Source organism: Gasterosteus aculeatus, chromosome 12 (genome assembly GCF_964276395.1).
Source record: "Gasterosteus aculeatus chromosome 12, fGasAcu3.hap1.1, whole genome shotgun sequence".
In the NCBI taxonomy this organism is placed as follows: domain Eukaryota; kingdom Metazoa; phylum Chordata; class Actinopteri; order Perciformes; family Gasterosteidae; genus Gasterosteus; species Gasterosteus aculeatus.
Window position 1 is genome coordinate 3,690,270 of NC_135700.1, and position 16,300 is coordinate 3,706,569.

The 16,300-nt window shown below is 46.5% G+C and overlaps 1 protein-coding gene across 2 annotated transcripts in view; it reads left to right on the plus strand.

The window, feature by feature from the left end:
- Positions 1–1,682: 1,682 nt before the first annotated feature.
- The window catches only part of cdh8 (cadherin 8), an 82,613-nt gene continuing 67,995 nt past the window's right edge, over positions 1,683–16,300 (plus strand). For both annotated transcript variants that reach the window (XM_040161077.2, XM_040161086.2), the window contains exons 1-2: positions 1,683–2,297; positions 4,083–4,635. In XM_040161077.2, the coding sequence (XP_040017011.2) occupies positions 4,378–4,635 (258 nt within the window). In that variant the 5' untranslated portion in view covers positions 1,683–2,297; positions 4,083–4,377. The remainder of the gene's footprint in view (positions 2,298–4,082; positions 4,636–16,300) is intronic.

Below are 16,300 nucleotides of genomic sequence, written 5' to 3' on the forward strand. Positions count from 1 at the left end.
TTTAGAGCTGCTAAGTGAGGTTTTCTTCAACAGTAAAATGGTACGAGATGTAGGAGAGACTGGATACATGACACAGCTCCATTACTGTGTGCCAATGCCCAAGCTGCTCCAAACACTGTTTGAAGGTACACCTGCAGAATGTAGGCTCTGTAATTACTATATCTCTCATAATACCAATACATATGTCATACATGTTATGATTCTGAATGATGTATATATAAACACCTGCAAAGGAAATCAAAGGTACAAAATCACCAGACTATTACCTTGAATGATTATCTTTCAAACGATTTGTAATAAACACAATATACATTTATAAGAGAACAAAGAATGACAAATTAAGAATAATTTTTTGTAAGATATCCTATAATAAGATGTCCTTCTGTGCAAAGATTTGTGGTAATGCCCTTAACAACTGGACTAAAAACATAAAATGTGAAAACATTCTTCAGGACAAAATGTGTCGGTTATGTGCTCTATGTGCTGTAAGGATTGGTTAAATTTAGGCGACCAATAGAAAATGATTAAAATTAGGGAAAGCTATTTACCACTTCTAAAATATGTTTAAATGGCCTGCTGTCATTAATATTCATTCTGTCTGGTATTGTTGTATTATGCATAAATTAGGAGTTTGTCACTCATACTGTAAGCATGCATTCCATGTGTGTGTGACACAGAGAGAAGGAGATTAGATGCATCATAAAACAGGTTAAGCTACCCCAAGTTGTGTCTTTATTTTGCTGTTTATCCACTCGAACATATAGAGTGATTTTAAACAACCAGCCCCTGCTGCAGTCATTTTCCTATGTTTAACTCCATTCCCACACACACGCACCCAAACATATGCATGCACACAAAATATATGTGTCCGTCAAAGAAATCTCCACTCGTATCCAGCAAGAGAAACATGGCTCAACATTTACAGCCTAATGCATTATGCAGCAGGAGCTTTTAAAAAGAGATGATTGGAGAATTCCCATCTGAAACGCAGCTGCAACATCAAAGTGTGAGTGGGAAGCAAATTAAACGGTACAGAAAAAAATAACGGTAGACTTGATGTCTTTCCTAATTGGGTTCTCTGGCATTCGGGTCAAAAAGGGCTTTCGCCAGGCGGGGCCTTGGAGGTGCTGCTCTGTTTTGTTAGAGGTGCTGCTCTGCGGCATGTCATGCAAATAACGTGTTGCGCTCGTGGAAATTTCACTCTTTCGACTCACTGAGTATGCACGCTCGCGCCCCAGCATGCAGTGCACTGTTTGACACTCGGTGGGGCCTAAATGAGTTTCATGAAGAGAAGAAGCCACGTGTGAGTGTCAGGTAATGCTGTGACTGAACACCCCCCCCCCCCCCCAAGAAGGCGTCGTTGGCTGCTGCCATGTGTTTTTGACAAACACTAGAGGGCTCTCTCTCGTGGATGGCAGCGCTGGGGCCCCCTCTGCTGCCACTCACACGCTCACACTCCCACCCAGCCCCGCAATGACGAGCGTGACCTTTTCACTAACTGTCTTTAATAACAGCAGCGCAACACTCTCCCTGCTCCCTTGTCTTTTAATAACGCGGGATTTAGTTTTTCATGCGCAGACACGTTCATGTGTCAGGAACACAAATAAACTAAACCGCAGAAATGTCACTTTAGAGGGACGGGGACAAAATGCTGATTACCCACAGGGCTACGCGTCCAATGCGCGCGTCCATCTGTGCATTGCTTAAGTGACAGTGTAAATGAGCAGCCTCGGTTCCATTTCACTAATCTCCATACACCATTCCCCTAATAGCCGAGAGAATTGAGGGTCAACTCACGCGTCAAAGCTAGTTAGAAGAATATAGAGAAGAACGCACTAATGAGAGCATAGTTACCTGCACACACCTTTTGTAACAGCTACAGCTATACAGCGTTACTGGCGATTGGAGACGGCAACCTTTGCGCGTCGGTGGCTGGGCAGAGCTGCACGCATTCATTTGTGCGCCTGTTGACCCGGCTCCTCATCAACCCAATGAGCGCCGTGAAGGGGAGGCTCTCATCGCCTCCGCGCGTCTCTCCTCCATCTCCTCCTCACTTTTACAGTCGGCCGGCGAGCCTGTCGGAGCTCTCAACTAGAGAACCCCGGCACTGTCACTCCGCCTTGACAAACTGCAGGACGGATTTCCAGCCTCTCCGCGGCTCTTTTGCTTTCTGTTGGTCGTTTTCCGCCCGCCTCTAGATAAACGCATTGGACTTGCTTTTCGTTTTTTTTGGTGCCTATTTTTTTTGGAGGAACGGTGAAACGATGCAGCAGCGGGGAAGGATGCAAGTCTCACCGGTAAGTACGCCCGCCACAGCGATGTGCTGGAAACCTAACAGGTATTACTGGTTTGCGTTGGAGGGGTTTTAACAGGACTTCTCCGAGGCGTGGATGCAATGCATTTCTCTCCCAGGCACGGAGCAAGTCTGCAGGAAGGTCTGCAACTTAGGTTTCTTCTTTATTCTCACCCCCCCTCGCCAGTCAGAAGTCGCGCACCCGCCGCCTCTATGTGGTTCGTTTCCCGGTAATCGGAGTGCCGGTGCGCTCCAGTGCCCCATTTGATGCGCTGTGGGACGGGCTGATTGGAAGCGATGTCTCCTCAAAGGATACAACTTCAGACAGAGGGTGAATTCGGGTGATTCCGGGTACGTGCCGCAGACTGGCGCAGGGGAAATTAAAAGGCAAGTAGTTGGAACTTTGTCGGGTGATGAGACGTTGGGGGAAAAACCAACGCATCGCGCCTGCCGATGGAGGACCTTGGACAGCTCCGCCGCTGCCGGGCGCTCGGTCCGCGGCCGAGCGGCTGCTTTCTGGCGGGAGGCTGTCCGACCCCCGCGGTCCTGAAAGCGCCCGCTTAGCCACGCGCCGCCTCGACCAGAAACTCAAAAAGAAAGACGGAAAATGAATATTGATAATAGATAGATCTAGAATTTAGAATTTTATTAGACGGATATTTTCTTTATATTCGTCTTTAAAAAAGGACACAATGCGCCTCTTTCGCTCTTCGGATTAGTTGGGCAACGTCACAGTAACTTGAATCGTTCCGCACGTTGTGATACCGCAGTTGGCTTCAGGTGGAACACGGCACAGCTGACTGTCACTGCGTGCGCGGAAGCGCGCAGCAAAAGGACCACAGCAGGAGTAAAAGTTAGCAGAACTAACACGCAGCATTTCCACCTGCACTAGTTGTAGCCGAGGACAGCTCAAAGAAAACCCTGTGCTTTTTTTTTTTCTCCTGTGGTTTGGCATTCTGGAGAACAATGAGCACCAGTGTCTTTTACACGGAAGAGACTGAGCTGATTAAACGAACGTTAACGCAAAAACTGCTTTTAATCGTCGAGGCATTTACACGATTTTCAATGCAGTTGTTTCAATCTGTTGTATGTCTTAAGTCATTTTATTAGTCATATTGTGTTAAAAAAAGTTAACGTCAATGTTGATTAGAAAAACGGCTGTAATATCACACATTTCGCTCAACGATTGAACACCTCCTCTAAATACCCTCACAATCATCTCATCTGGATTACTGTTTTATCAGTGAATGTCAGCGCCGTTGACATTGCTCCTCTGCAGCCACTCTCTGTATCTGGAGCTTCCACTATTGCCTGCGTGCACCGGTGTTTGAGGAATCTGATTGCCGCCCATAACACCGTTTCAAACAAAATGTGTTGTGAAAGCATTAATCACAAGGAACATGTAATTGCTCAAAATCTTTTCCCGGATAATCCTCAGAAAAACAGATTAAAGCAAGGCAATCTGATGTGGTGGGCTGGATAGCCTCAGAGCACAGACATACCCATTTGTTGTCCGCTTGTAGCGGCAAAATATGACAACAAGATTGGAACGAAGGGTCGTGTCTGCTGAAGAAAGATCAGTTGCAATGAATAATTGTCCTGTTTTTGTAAATCCTTTTTTAAAATACAGAAATACGTTCTCTCTTTCACATTTGCTCACTCATTTGATTTGTTAAAATGTCTCTTCTCTCATATTCCTACCTCCCCTTTTGTCCCCCACCTCTTCCCAACACAACTCCTCACACAACTAAAAGACGGCTAACAATCAACTCTGATTGCTCCCTTTTAGGTCTCCCCGTCGGAATAACGGCCAAAGGGATGCTGCGCTGCGCTCCTCAACCCCTCACCAACTGCGATGGAGGCATGCCAAGCCGTGCAAGTGACCTTTATTGCACCATGAATGCAAGCTCCGCCGCTCAAAGAGGACACAAGTAACCTTTTCCTTATTATCGAAGAAGGAGCCGTCGATCTGAAGCGAAGAGTTGGGAACTAGAGACCAAGACAGAGAGACAGAGAGAGAGAAGACTCTCATCAAACAAACAGACAAACCAACAAACAAAACAACCCAAACACACAAGGACAGAATGCCAAAGCGGTCCGAGGAGATGCTGGTGGATCTGTGGATGTCCTTGCTACTGGTGTGGATTACGTGTGTTCCTTGTGTGTCCATGACTCCCATCGTAGGCCAGTCCAAAAGCACACAAACTGGTGGGTCCGCAGCGGAAGCGAGCGGTCCTGCCGAAGGACAAAGATTACTGAGCCGCGCCAAGAGAGGATGGGTTTGGAATCAAATGTTTGTGCTGGAGGAATTTTCTGGACCCGATCCAATTCTGGTTGGCAGGGTGAGTGCTGCAATTGTCAGCGTTATATTAAGCTCGCTTATCGTGTGGAAACATTAATTCGGCCATTTGAATGCTCCCTCCGTTTTTTTTTTTTACTTCCCATGGGCAGTGTGGGGGTTTTGTTTGTCGAGGGGGAGCAGAGATATGGGGACAAGAGAGACGGACCCGTCTGAGGGGAGGGAAGCCCTTTTGAAATGCTTTTGGAAATAATTAAACTCTCATCAAATAACGGTGGCAACATTTTCTGCTGTATTGGTTGTCCTTGAAATGCAAGAAACTATGTGGCAGTCACACAGAATGTAACTTTTTTATATCTCAATTTCTTTTCCAAACAACACACAGATGCTGTTTAGAATCGTTGAAAAAAAAAGATATACAAATTTTGCCATACATATATATTTCTTTTTCTTGGTTAAATTAGATCTGTGCATTACGTAAAAGAGGTCTATTTTTGCCGTGGTTGGTTTATTTGAGAAGTTTATTCTTGCTATATGGTTTGATCATCTCTATGATGAGGCTAATCCCCCGGCTAAGGGCCACCTGCTCCCTGGCCTGAATGGAAGTGTCCGGCTGGTTTTCAGAGGAGGGAAAGGCTGCTGGCCAGAGCGGCCAAAGCAGCTTGTTCACAGCTCATTGCCGGGACTCACCTGGGGAGAATCAGCCTGGCTGCCACGCTCGCTTCCCTCCTCCAGAAAATATATATGGGCCAGCCTCTCTGGCATGGGCAGGAGTGCAGGCCATCTAGTGTATTTGATCTCGTTCTGTAATAGCTTTTGCAAACAGTGTCGTGGTGCTTAATTCGTGGGACTTTTGTTTTGTATGATATATTGCCATTGCAGTGCATTGTGCTCTATAAATATTCTTTTCAACACCCACAGACACGTCACCTGAAAGCACCGAAGCAAAAAAAATACTCCTGCCTGAGAACAATAAGTCACCCGGTCCATTTAAATACTTTTTGTTGTGTTGTTTTTTTTTCTGTCTAATTCTTCTATCGCCATCATTGTCATATGGCTGCATCAATTAAATATTTGCCACCATGTGGGATTTGCACCTGTTTTCTCTAAATACCATACGAACACAAAAATGCTGTTAAGTGATGCATTAATTTTTCAGGCCAGTCAATTAGGCAGCCTCTGCTGGATTCGACGAGGGCTGTTCATCAGAACGCCGGAACAAATAAGCGCTCACCGGGGCCGTACGTACCAGAGCTTCGAATTTAAAGGTTAGATCTCAGCTGCCAGATATTGAGCATCAAAGATTTGACATCTCAACCTGGTTATATATTGATGGATATTTTACTTGAAAATGTTTCTTGAAAAAGAAAGCCAAAGAAGAAAAAGATGGACAGGAAGGTGTGATTCATAACTCGGAGCTCACACACTCACAGAATATCACAGAGTGTGCCAGTGGCCCGTGTGAGAAATGCTCCACGGATTGTCAGCCGAGGATTGGAGGCACCGAATCAAGTGTGCATGAAGGATGCTTCCTCTCAAGGCCTCGGCTAATGCTTCGCAGCAAACTTGACTGTTGGACAGGTTAGTCACAGGTATGAGCATCTTTCCGGTGGAAGGACATTCAAGGATCAGGGGAGGGGAGAGAGGCGGGGGGGGAGGGCCTGAGGATGAAGAAGAACTCGACATTGCCTTTCGCGAGGAAATGATGATGATGATGGTGATGGCTTGCTTTCACTGCAAGGTTAAGTGCTCATGACTATGCCTGGCAGAACTGAGATAAGTCCGACGTTAAACCAAGATGGCACTGGATTGGTTTGAGACTATAAGTCTCTCTCTCTCTCTCTCTCCCTCCCAATCCCTTTCTATTTGCTTTTCTCCCGCCTAATTAAAAAATGAATCAAACGGGTGGGGAGGTGCGATTCAAATATTCCAGCCCCCCCCTCCCTCTTCTCCGCTGTAGTTGTGGGCCTATGATCGAGGAAGATTGGACTCTTTCCATCCCATAGTTTTTCATGGCCGCTGCACTCTGAGCTTTAATTATACAGCGCGCACGTCCCTGATCTTCTGCCTGCGACCGCGGCTCCCCTCAGCCACCCCAACGCGGTGAGAGATAGTGTTTGGAGAGAGGGGCAGGGAGAGATTGCGCGATCGATTTTTTTTTTTTTACGGCGTGTCATTCTCGTTGTTCTCTCTCAGCGCAGGCTATTAGCATGAATGCGGGGAAAGCAGGGTGGGGATTTAGAGGAGGGCCGGGTTGTGGAAGAGCGAGGAGGACGACCACGAGGCGTGACAGCGCCCTTCCCTTTCGCTGTTCTTCTCCGGCGAGTCGTTTCTCTTTACATGGTGATTCAGTGAGTGGCGTTCTCGTCAGCCCCCGTCGGTCCCGTTGGCGCCGGGGGAGCAGACATGCAGTACCTGTTAAAGGGAAGCAGTGGAGACAGCTGTGAAAAGATTGTTGCTCAGCTGTAGGCTAAAAGGAACATAGCGTTGGGAGGGATTTTAGGATTACTGGTCGTGCGTCGGGGGGGACGCTTTGGAAATATCCGGCCATTAAATTGAGAATAAGGCAAAGTGAGTGTTGAAGGAGGATTGGCGCAAAAGTTTTCGGGGCCGCAGACCGGCTGACTCGCGTTGGCCCGTTGTTGTCGACGAGATCCCACTTCAGCGAGGAAAGACTCTCATGCGGGCGTTTGGAAGACAAGCTGAGGGTACTTTAAGGGGAAGCAGCTCTCGATTTACGATTGCACATCCATGATGAAAAATGGTAAGCCGTGTTTTAAAATAGAATCAACATTCTCTAGCATACCGGGTTGTTGGAAGCCCATTCAAACACAGTACGAGGTATACGCCGTGTTTTCGTGCCATTTTTGCCTCTTCAATCAAAGCCGCTTTAATTATTTAAACCTATAAATAAGCCGCTCATTTACACCAGGCCATTAAAGGCAAAACATTGCCTCTGAACCAAAAAGACAAACACTGAACAATTTGCTGTGTTTGCACCAAAGCAGATTGATGGCAGTTTGTGTTGCTTACACGTCAGACACAACTTTCCTTTCACTTGCCGAGGATAATTTAGAATATTGCGCGTGAAGATTGATAATGATAGATTCCAGTCGGGGCAATTGTAGTGCAGATGTGGTAAATTAACTAATCCCTCATCTTATTGTCATAAGCTGTTATCCTCCACAGTATTGAACGTGTTTTTTTGCACTATAGAGAATTAATAATCAACCATTAATATTTATCTATTCAGGCTGAACTGCAAGACAGACGTGATACAAAAAGGGAGAAAAAGGGCTCTGATTGTTGATTCAGTAAAGAAAATGGATGTTTGTAAGAAAGGACATGTCTTTGTCTCTGTGAGAACTGGTGGAAAAAAACACAGGTTTCATTCCTCTAAACAAGCTGTTTGACAGGAATCCCAACAAGATGAGCCACAGTACAGATTGATGGTAAAAGATGTCTGAAAAGGCAGAGGTGATATTATGTAATATGTCCGTTAAGCTCCCCCCTCAAAATTGACGACCCTTCCCCAGTAATCCGAAATTTACACAAATGTACCCTCTAAAAAATGGGTAATATTCTCCTCATATCACGTGCACGCATTAACCCACTGACTGTGCATTAGCTTAGCACAAGCTGGCTGGAGTTGGCGGTGTGGTCGGGTCAATGTTACATAGCGGAGCAGAGTGCTTTCTTCAGACTGTGCCCAATTAAAGGACAGAGAATCATGGTTAAGACATCGTAATCATAGGTAGAGTACTCAACAGTTAGGGTTATAATCTCCGAGCCTTCGTTCTTCCCTGTGAGAGTTTCTTTCATGTGGTAACCGTCCACAGCTTGCAAACGTTGGCTCACAGCTTTCCTCCGAGCAGGTGCCCTCAATATGAATTCACTCGTTTACTAAATGGTGTATCCGGATTTGTTCCTTCGGTGGTTTTCTGCTCTTTGGAATGCTAATGTGGGAGATGAGTTCCTGTCTCTGTCCTCCACCTCTTTTTCTCTCCCAGTGTGACTGGGTGGTCATGTAGAGAGTGACTCTTGAGCCCGGGTGAGCCTCCAGTGCCAGAAGGGTGCGGCACAACGTTATTGTTAACATCTAGTGTCTCGCTACGGCAATGCGGCGGGCGCGAGTCAAAGCTGAGGCTTGATTGACTCCTACGGGCAACCTGGAGACTCCCCGGTGCTACCGGAGGCCCCGCTGATGCTGGTTTTTAAGCGGACCGAAGGCACTATGTGCCCCCCCCCCTCCGATTAGCGAAGATATCAAACCTCAATCTGCATTCATTCTGGCTCCAAGAGTTGAGCGGATGTCTGTGCTCTGCCTTTGATTGATGGACGAGGACTGAAAAGTTAACGAGAATATTAGCAGAATTTTTGCAGGTGATTGATAGCCATTATGACACATATATTATAAGCATTGGCTCGGATATAATATATTCCATAATATGGACCAAATTAGACACAGGTTCCAGTGTCATAGTGGGGGCAGATTGAAAAAAAAGAAGCTGTCATCAATTTCAGGAATAGAAAGCCCCGTCGATGTTTGTTGGACTTTCATGCCATTTAGTTTCTCACACCTACAACAGCTCCAGGAATACGGCTCTGTAATCTCTCTTCAGGCCCGACCACAAAGATCCGTATTGAGCTGCAGTGTAGCAGCAGCTCCTCTGTCTCTCAGCTCTTAGATCTCCATCCCTTCCCTCTTGTGTAATTTAGAAAAAAAGGGAGAAAAAAGCATGCTTACATCCCTCAGTCCTCTGCTTCTACCCGCGTTCCGGCTCTCTTACCGGCTCCCCTCTCTCCCCGAGGCTCACCTGTACAGTATATCACTAATGCCGGCAGGGCCATTATATCAATGGGTCCATGGTCACAGTCTCCCTCTTCCTTTCCAATCTCTACCTCTGTCTGTCCCTCCCGGTCTGTAATAAAACACTGGGGCCAGCGGTGGCTCTGATGGAGCTGTGGGATCACATTAGTGCTGCCCTCCAAGAGCTTGACAGGTTGTCTATGACTCTGTTGCCATCCGGATTCCCATTAACAAGCTGCGTACGTGTGTGTTGTACAACCGTCCGTTGGGTTTATTGGTATTATGGACTAAATATAGATGGAAGGATTATACCTAAACATGAGGGTTATGTGTGCACTATTTAATACAGCGCGTCCGTGAGGGGCTGTATTGCCACCTATGTTGCAAACATTTGTTGAAGAGCCAGCAGAGTCATATCCACGAAAGATGTCTCTGTACATTGCTCTATATGTGTTTACTTGTGACACCGGCATTATTGCTTTTTGTATTGCAGTTGCTTGTACCTAAAATGGTATTGTCATACTACCAGCCGAAGGTAATATCATCATTTTTTGGAAGCACTGCAAAGGAAGTTAAAATCTGGCGGACTTTAAATGAAAAAAATAAATCGCTCATTCTTTTTATGTCTTTCCAAACACACTCACTCATACAAACAGGCATCTCCCAATGTCCCGCCCCAACTCTCACATGCACCTAGCGCACCCCATGCATTAAATGTCATACTGTACAGCATTTCCACCTATTTCCTCAGGGGAGCTGAAATCACGTTTCAGCCGAGTGTATCGTAAGGAGGCATACGCGTCTCGTCTGTGATCCCCGGCAGCTCTCCTGTGTACATGCATCAGCTGCAATTATAATTTAACAGGAAAGCACATCCATCGCCGTGGCTATACGGAGTCCCTGAGCAAAATAACAAGCTTGCCGCTATCACTCGCATCTGTGGCTCAGCGTGATTAAATCCATGTTGTACAGTCAGGAGCTCATGTGGGTAGCGGGGGGGGTTATACTTTCCTGAGCTCGTGCATCATTTTCCTAATTCATAGCAAATGGCCCCTTTATGGATTCACCTTGGACCACGCCGCCGTGATTAGCCCTCTCCCAAGTCAGTGTTTTGTCAGTCAGCGGCGTGCAACTCTTCCGGTGGAAACGCGGGATAAAGCCCCCGCCTCTCATTACGTCCAACACTGACACCCCCCCCCCCCCCCCCCCACCCCGAGCGGCCTTTTAACTGCCTCCCCTTCCTCACACTCCCTGGCTCACCGGGGCTGGCCTGTGCGGAGGTGGAACGCTTAGCAGGCTAAATTATCTGGCACTCTGCCTTCAACTTTGCTCTAACTAATTTATAGGAATTAAAGCACTTCACCTCAAAAGCCTGGCCCCTGCGCGCTTTGGCTAAATGAGCCTGGTTCCCTTTCAAAAAATTGCCCTGGTTCTATTGCATGTTTCTTAAAGCATCGAAAGATGCATTTTTGCAATCTGAGGTTCTTAAGCTACTTTGTCCCTCGTCTCGTGCGGACATTTAAGCAGTTGTTGATTTGTAAGACGAAACGCCGGCCCGTGTGTAATCATATTCAAAACGAGCAGCGAGAGCCGACTAAATTAAGTCGCCATCAAAGAGCCTGATGTCGGACATTCTGCTCTGTGCTTCCCAGTCAAAACGGCCAAGTGTCGGTGACAGTAAATGAGGTTACAGTTATTCAAAATGTGATTATTCAAATCAAAAGATTATGATTATCTGAAACCTGCTAATTGCCCCTTGCCTCTGACGCGGTAGCTGTGGGCACGGCAGCGGCAGCTAAAGACGCCGCTCCGTGTGCCAGTGCACTCTTGTGGGCTCAGTGTTTGGCTCCCCCTCCCAGGCGGCTCCTCTCCTATGGATGAAGCCCAGCGTATGTGAAATGCTGCAGGCGGCTTATCCCCGTGCCTCTGCTCCCATACACGTCCCATCAGCCAAACTGGGACTGCGGGAGTAATCTCGTTAAGAATGGATGTTGTTATTGTGCGACTGAATGTGCATTTTTGGCTTCACGGTTTTGCTTGGGAGCACGTGGGTTTTGGGGGCCGGTAAGACAATGGGGGAGGGTGTGGGGGTGAGGGAGGAGTGGGGTTGGGGGGGGGTATCAGCAGGAGGAGTATGTGTCTATTTCTGGAACTCCAAAGATGACAGTGCTCAAACCCATTCCTCCGCCTCCTTATTTCCTCCCCCCTCACTCTGGTTTCCCATGGTTCCTTCCCCAGTTTGCTCACCCGCCTCCTGCGACATAATAACAACAAAGCGACCACGGTAAACAGTGGATGTGACATTTACTTGGAGATCGGTGTCTTAACCTATAACAGGTATTAAATATGATGATTATCATCCCTGCTGAGTGGATGGGGGAAGGTTGCTCACCTCAATCATGGGGATGACAATAGAAAAAAAACACACACGCACAAAAATCAATGCTCATCCTTCGCGCTCTTCTCCCATTCAACAAAACCACTCCTGAATCTGGTTGCCAACAGACAGTGACTTTGACCTTTCTCACAAATGAATTATTTCGGTGTAATGATCCCCTCCGCAGAAAGACAAAAAAATGAACTGAAATAAAAGCCACGGGAGGGGAGGATAGAACTTAAAAGGGCAGCACACCTCACCCCCAATACTTTATTCTCCCACTCTACCTTTGACAACACCTGTATCCCTCTAATAATGCCTCATCCTTGTGTTTTTGTCTCCAAGGTGCATGTGACATCTAGCCTGAGCCTTACAAATGAACTGACTTCATGAAAAATAATCAAAAAATACCCTGGGTGTAACAAGCAGGTGGTGATGATGGAAACACTCTTCTCTGTGTGTGTGTGTGTGTGTGTGAGAAAGTGACACTTTATTCGTTTCTTTATTCCTCCAATGTTTGATTAATTCGCTTTTTTCCACACTTCAGACAAGGGGTGGGTGGGAAGTGGAGGAGGAGAGGGGCAAACGCATGAAAAATTCACAACGTTATAATATAAAATCCAGATGAATCATGAATGCTTAATGGGAATCATGGGTGCGTGCGTGCAGGATGTTAGGACTCTTCTCAAAGAATCCTGGCAAACTCGCGTTTGTCAGCCGGCGGCCACGCGCACGAGGAGGGACGCGGCGCGTTACGCTCGGCCCACTCAGCTCCTCCGTCTCTCTCAATGGCAATGAAGTGAGTGAGTGAGGTGTTGAGGGACAGTGAATAGAGATGCCAGGAATATGTGAAAAGCTTTCAGGGTGTACAGGCCGTCTGTTATGGAAGTCTGGCTAATTGCCTTCATCCTGGCTGCAACTGCATGTTGTTGTGCTCGTGGATCGGACATGCGCCCGTCGTCTATCTGATGAAATATTAACTATATCTTTGCTAACACCCGGTCTTCTTCTATTGTGTTTTAATCACTGAGCTCCAAGAAAAACGTCTGCTATTATGAATAATAGAACATCCAATTAGTGTAACATCATCGCAGATGAATTTGATGAAACACTGGACTGGTGTAATGTTGGAGGAGTACAGCATTTAGTTATCACAGTGTTTGAATGCGGTGCGGCTGTGTACGTGGGCTGCGCATGACTCGGTGACGCCGTCATAAAAGATTAAAGCGTGTTTACGTTTATCAAGAATTGAACATGAACTGAAGTTCAAATTAGGAAATTCACGACTCGTACGTGTGCTTTTTGTTGTGCTTTTTATAGGTGAATGAAATTTAATTTTTTATATATTTATGAAAACATTGCCTGAGGCCCCAGCTCCCACGGCAGCAGGAGACTGGAGAACGGCACACAAATGTTTTCAACAAGCACGCATAAAGAAACACATCCTCATCCTCACCTGGATTACTTTATGTAGATGTATCTACTAATAAATAAAACAGCCTGGTTATGTACAGCTTGAGAGGTTGTATTGTTTGGTTGTGCAATTAGTAACCATTTACAGCTTATAGGTGTAGCCATTTAAATGGAAGCCTCATTTAGTCATTTGGCTTTGGCCACCTTACTTTTTTTGGCGGTCACCAGAAGTGACACGAGAGGGTGGAACTAAGCACAACCGAATGTTCACATTCGTCTTCGCTTTATGGTCTATTAGATTCTATATTAACCATCATCTACTAAATGAACATCATGGGGTATTGGGGAATACTTAATACTAGAGATTGAGACCATAAACTAACCTTTACAATATTTACTGAGGAAATGAATCAAGAGAGAGGTAAGGTTATTTTATTATAAGCCTATATAAGTATCACAAGAATGGAAGCAGTTTATGGCACTTCCTCATTAGTTCCAGGAATCAGTTTTCAGCTTTAATTTAAAATATTTCAATAATTATATGTAAATGCATAGTTGACTTTGCCATCATAACGGAACTATCCATCTCCTTAGCTTATCCTGCTCTGGGTCACATGGGGTTGGCACTAATCCCAGCATGCACTGGGCATGAGGCAGGGCTACACCCTCAAAGGCTGCATATTTATCACATGGCTGAACACACATTGACACATTCACACTTACATTCAAACGTACAGGCAATCCAGAATGTCCACTTCACCAGTTGACCTATGTGTGGCATCAATGTGCTGCCATTAATAATTAATGGTGTTTATCCCAACAACAAATGTATTGTACTTCCCTTGTGTAATAAAGAATGCCATTTGAGTCATGAATTGAACTGAGTATCCAAAAATACAACATTGTCAACAATATTTTCCTTTGAGGAAATTCTCTTCAAGTAGCAAGCAGCCCACATAAGAAGCGTATAAAGACGCGAGGAGCTGCGTCTTGCAGGGAACCCCCCCCCCCCCACACACACACACACACACACACACACACTCCCCCCCGCCCCACAGGAGTCTCATGAGAGGAGAGGAGGAACGCTGCCAAATGGCACGCTGTCCTTTTCATGTATAGTTTCTGTGCTTCGTATGCATTACGTAGCTGCGTGCTACGCGGGACCGGTGGGGGGGGGGGGGGGGGCTGCAGTGAGGCGGTAATATTTGAATGGTTCCAAAGATCTTTGAATGCTGTCTCACCGGGGGGACAACGACCTGGGCCGCCTCGAAGGCCAGTGTAGCCTTCCATCTGGTAAGGGTCAGTCACACAGGTCCCCCCATCACAGGTCCCTCCTCCTCATCTCAATCTGTGCAGCACTCCCAGCGTTTACACAAGCCGGCACTTGCTTGAACTCCCTCTCGCGAGGAGATTTTGCATGTTTGTCAGCGTCCCTCCGTGCCCGCTGTAGCGTGGGCACATCAACACATAAGCACACATTGTCTCACTGAGTGGCCAGAAAACCAAACATGACATTATCCTGTTGGTGTGTCTACCTGTGTGTGTGTTTGTGTGTGTGCAGTCAAAATGCTAATGTCATATCTGCCTTGATGACCTTTTTGCCGTTGTAGATGCCGGTGTTTTTTCAGAAATACCTTGCTGATATCCCGGGACGTATAATTACCACACTACAGCAACGCAATGGCTGTTTATTAGTGTTCTGACAACGTCCGTCCTCGTCACTGCTGAGTGCTGTTTGTGTGTGTGTGTGTGTGTGTGTGTGTGTGTGTGTGAGGCTCTCCTATTGTCCTGTTTGCACAGCTGAATCCTACAGTACACTTGTCCACTTAGTACAGAACATACTGCTGCTCACACACACCCGCTGAAAGCAATGCAACATTTGTGATGCTGCTGTTCAGCTCAACAATAGTCACAATATCCCATTTATTCTCCAGTTAGTCATCTCCCATCTCGGGGGATTTATGAACGGATCATATGCAGGTACCACGCAGATAAAGATAGGGCGGAGCGCTTGAACTGAGCAAATACCATCACCAGATCGTGGGTATTCATCCCTGCAGGGAGGGAAAACGCATGTCATGGCTGTCTCAGTGCATACGTATTGGGATTGTGCTCCGCGTTCATCGATAAGGATCACACTCCCGAGGTTTGAATCCGGGGGGATTAGGGCAGAGGCTGTTTGATCTTGAACGCTTTTGCATAAAAATCTCACTCCTGAGTTCAGCAAGCAGAAGTAGCTGAGTTGACTAATTGGGAGGTGCATGCCGGGATGGACAGACTATAGCCCTGCATCGTGTCCTCAAGATGCCTTTGACAGCGCCGCAATTACAGTGAACTCAGTATTTTGGGTTGTTAATCACGCTTTCAGAGTGGAGGAGAGTTGAGGGCTTTCTTGAGTCATGCGGGAATTGACACGCTGTGAGCGTGCTTTCAAATCGAGCACATGCGGAGGTGCATGCATAGTGCTTACGAATATACAAACGCATTCCAATCACTGCAGGCGATCAGACGGAAAATGTGTCTGTCATCTAACGCGGATCACGGTAGGCCATGAGAGAAACGTACCTTGCACCGCTCAAGAGCCGCATTCACGGTCCTCACACATCGCGCGTCACATTCGCATGCGCCTAAACGGCCAACGCAGCAAAAGCAGAGAGAGTGGGGGTTTGGGGTTGGGCAGTTACAGAACTTAATTGCTACTAATGGCCATTAGGAGTTTGGTTTTCATCCTCCAGGGGCCGTAGAAAAAGGCCTTTCGTCTTATCAGTTGATTAGAAGCAAGTAGACAGGGCTGAATCCTGCATATTAAATAAAGAGGAGGGGGCGTTAATGGGGGGAGAGCCTAATAGATAGCTCATCCTCCACTACAGCCCGAGTTCTAACAAGTGGAAAACTGCTCACAAACCTTTGCTCCGCTTGTCAAATATTGTTTCGTTTTTTTTTGTTTTCCCATGGAAGCAGCGTCTGTTAAAAGAACAAAAAACCACAAGAAAATAGTTCTCTGAAGTAAAGGCACTTACGCCTTTCCAGCATCAGCGCTGGCATCCGCTTGTCAACCATGGCAGGAAGGTTGTTGTTTTTTTCTCTCCCGGCGGATTCATTTGCATT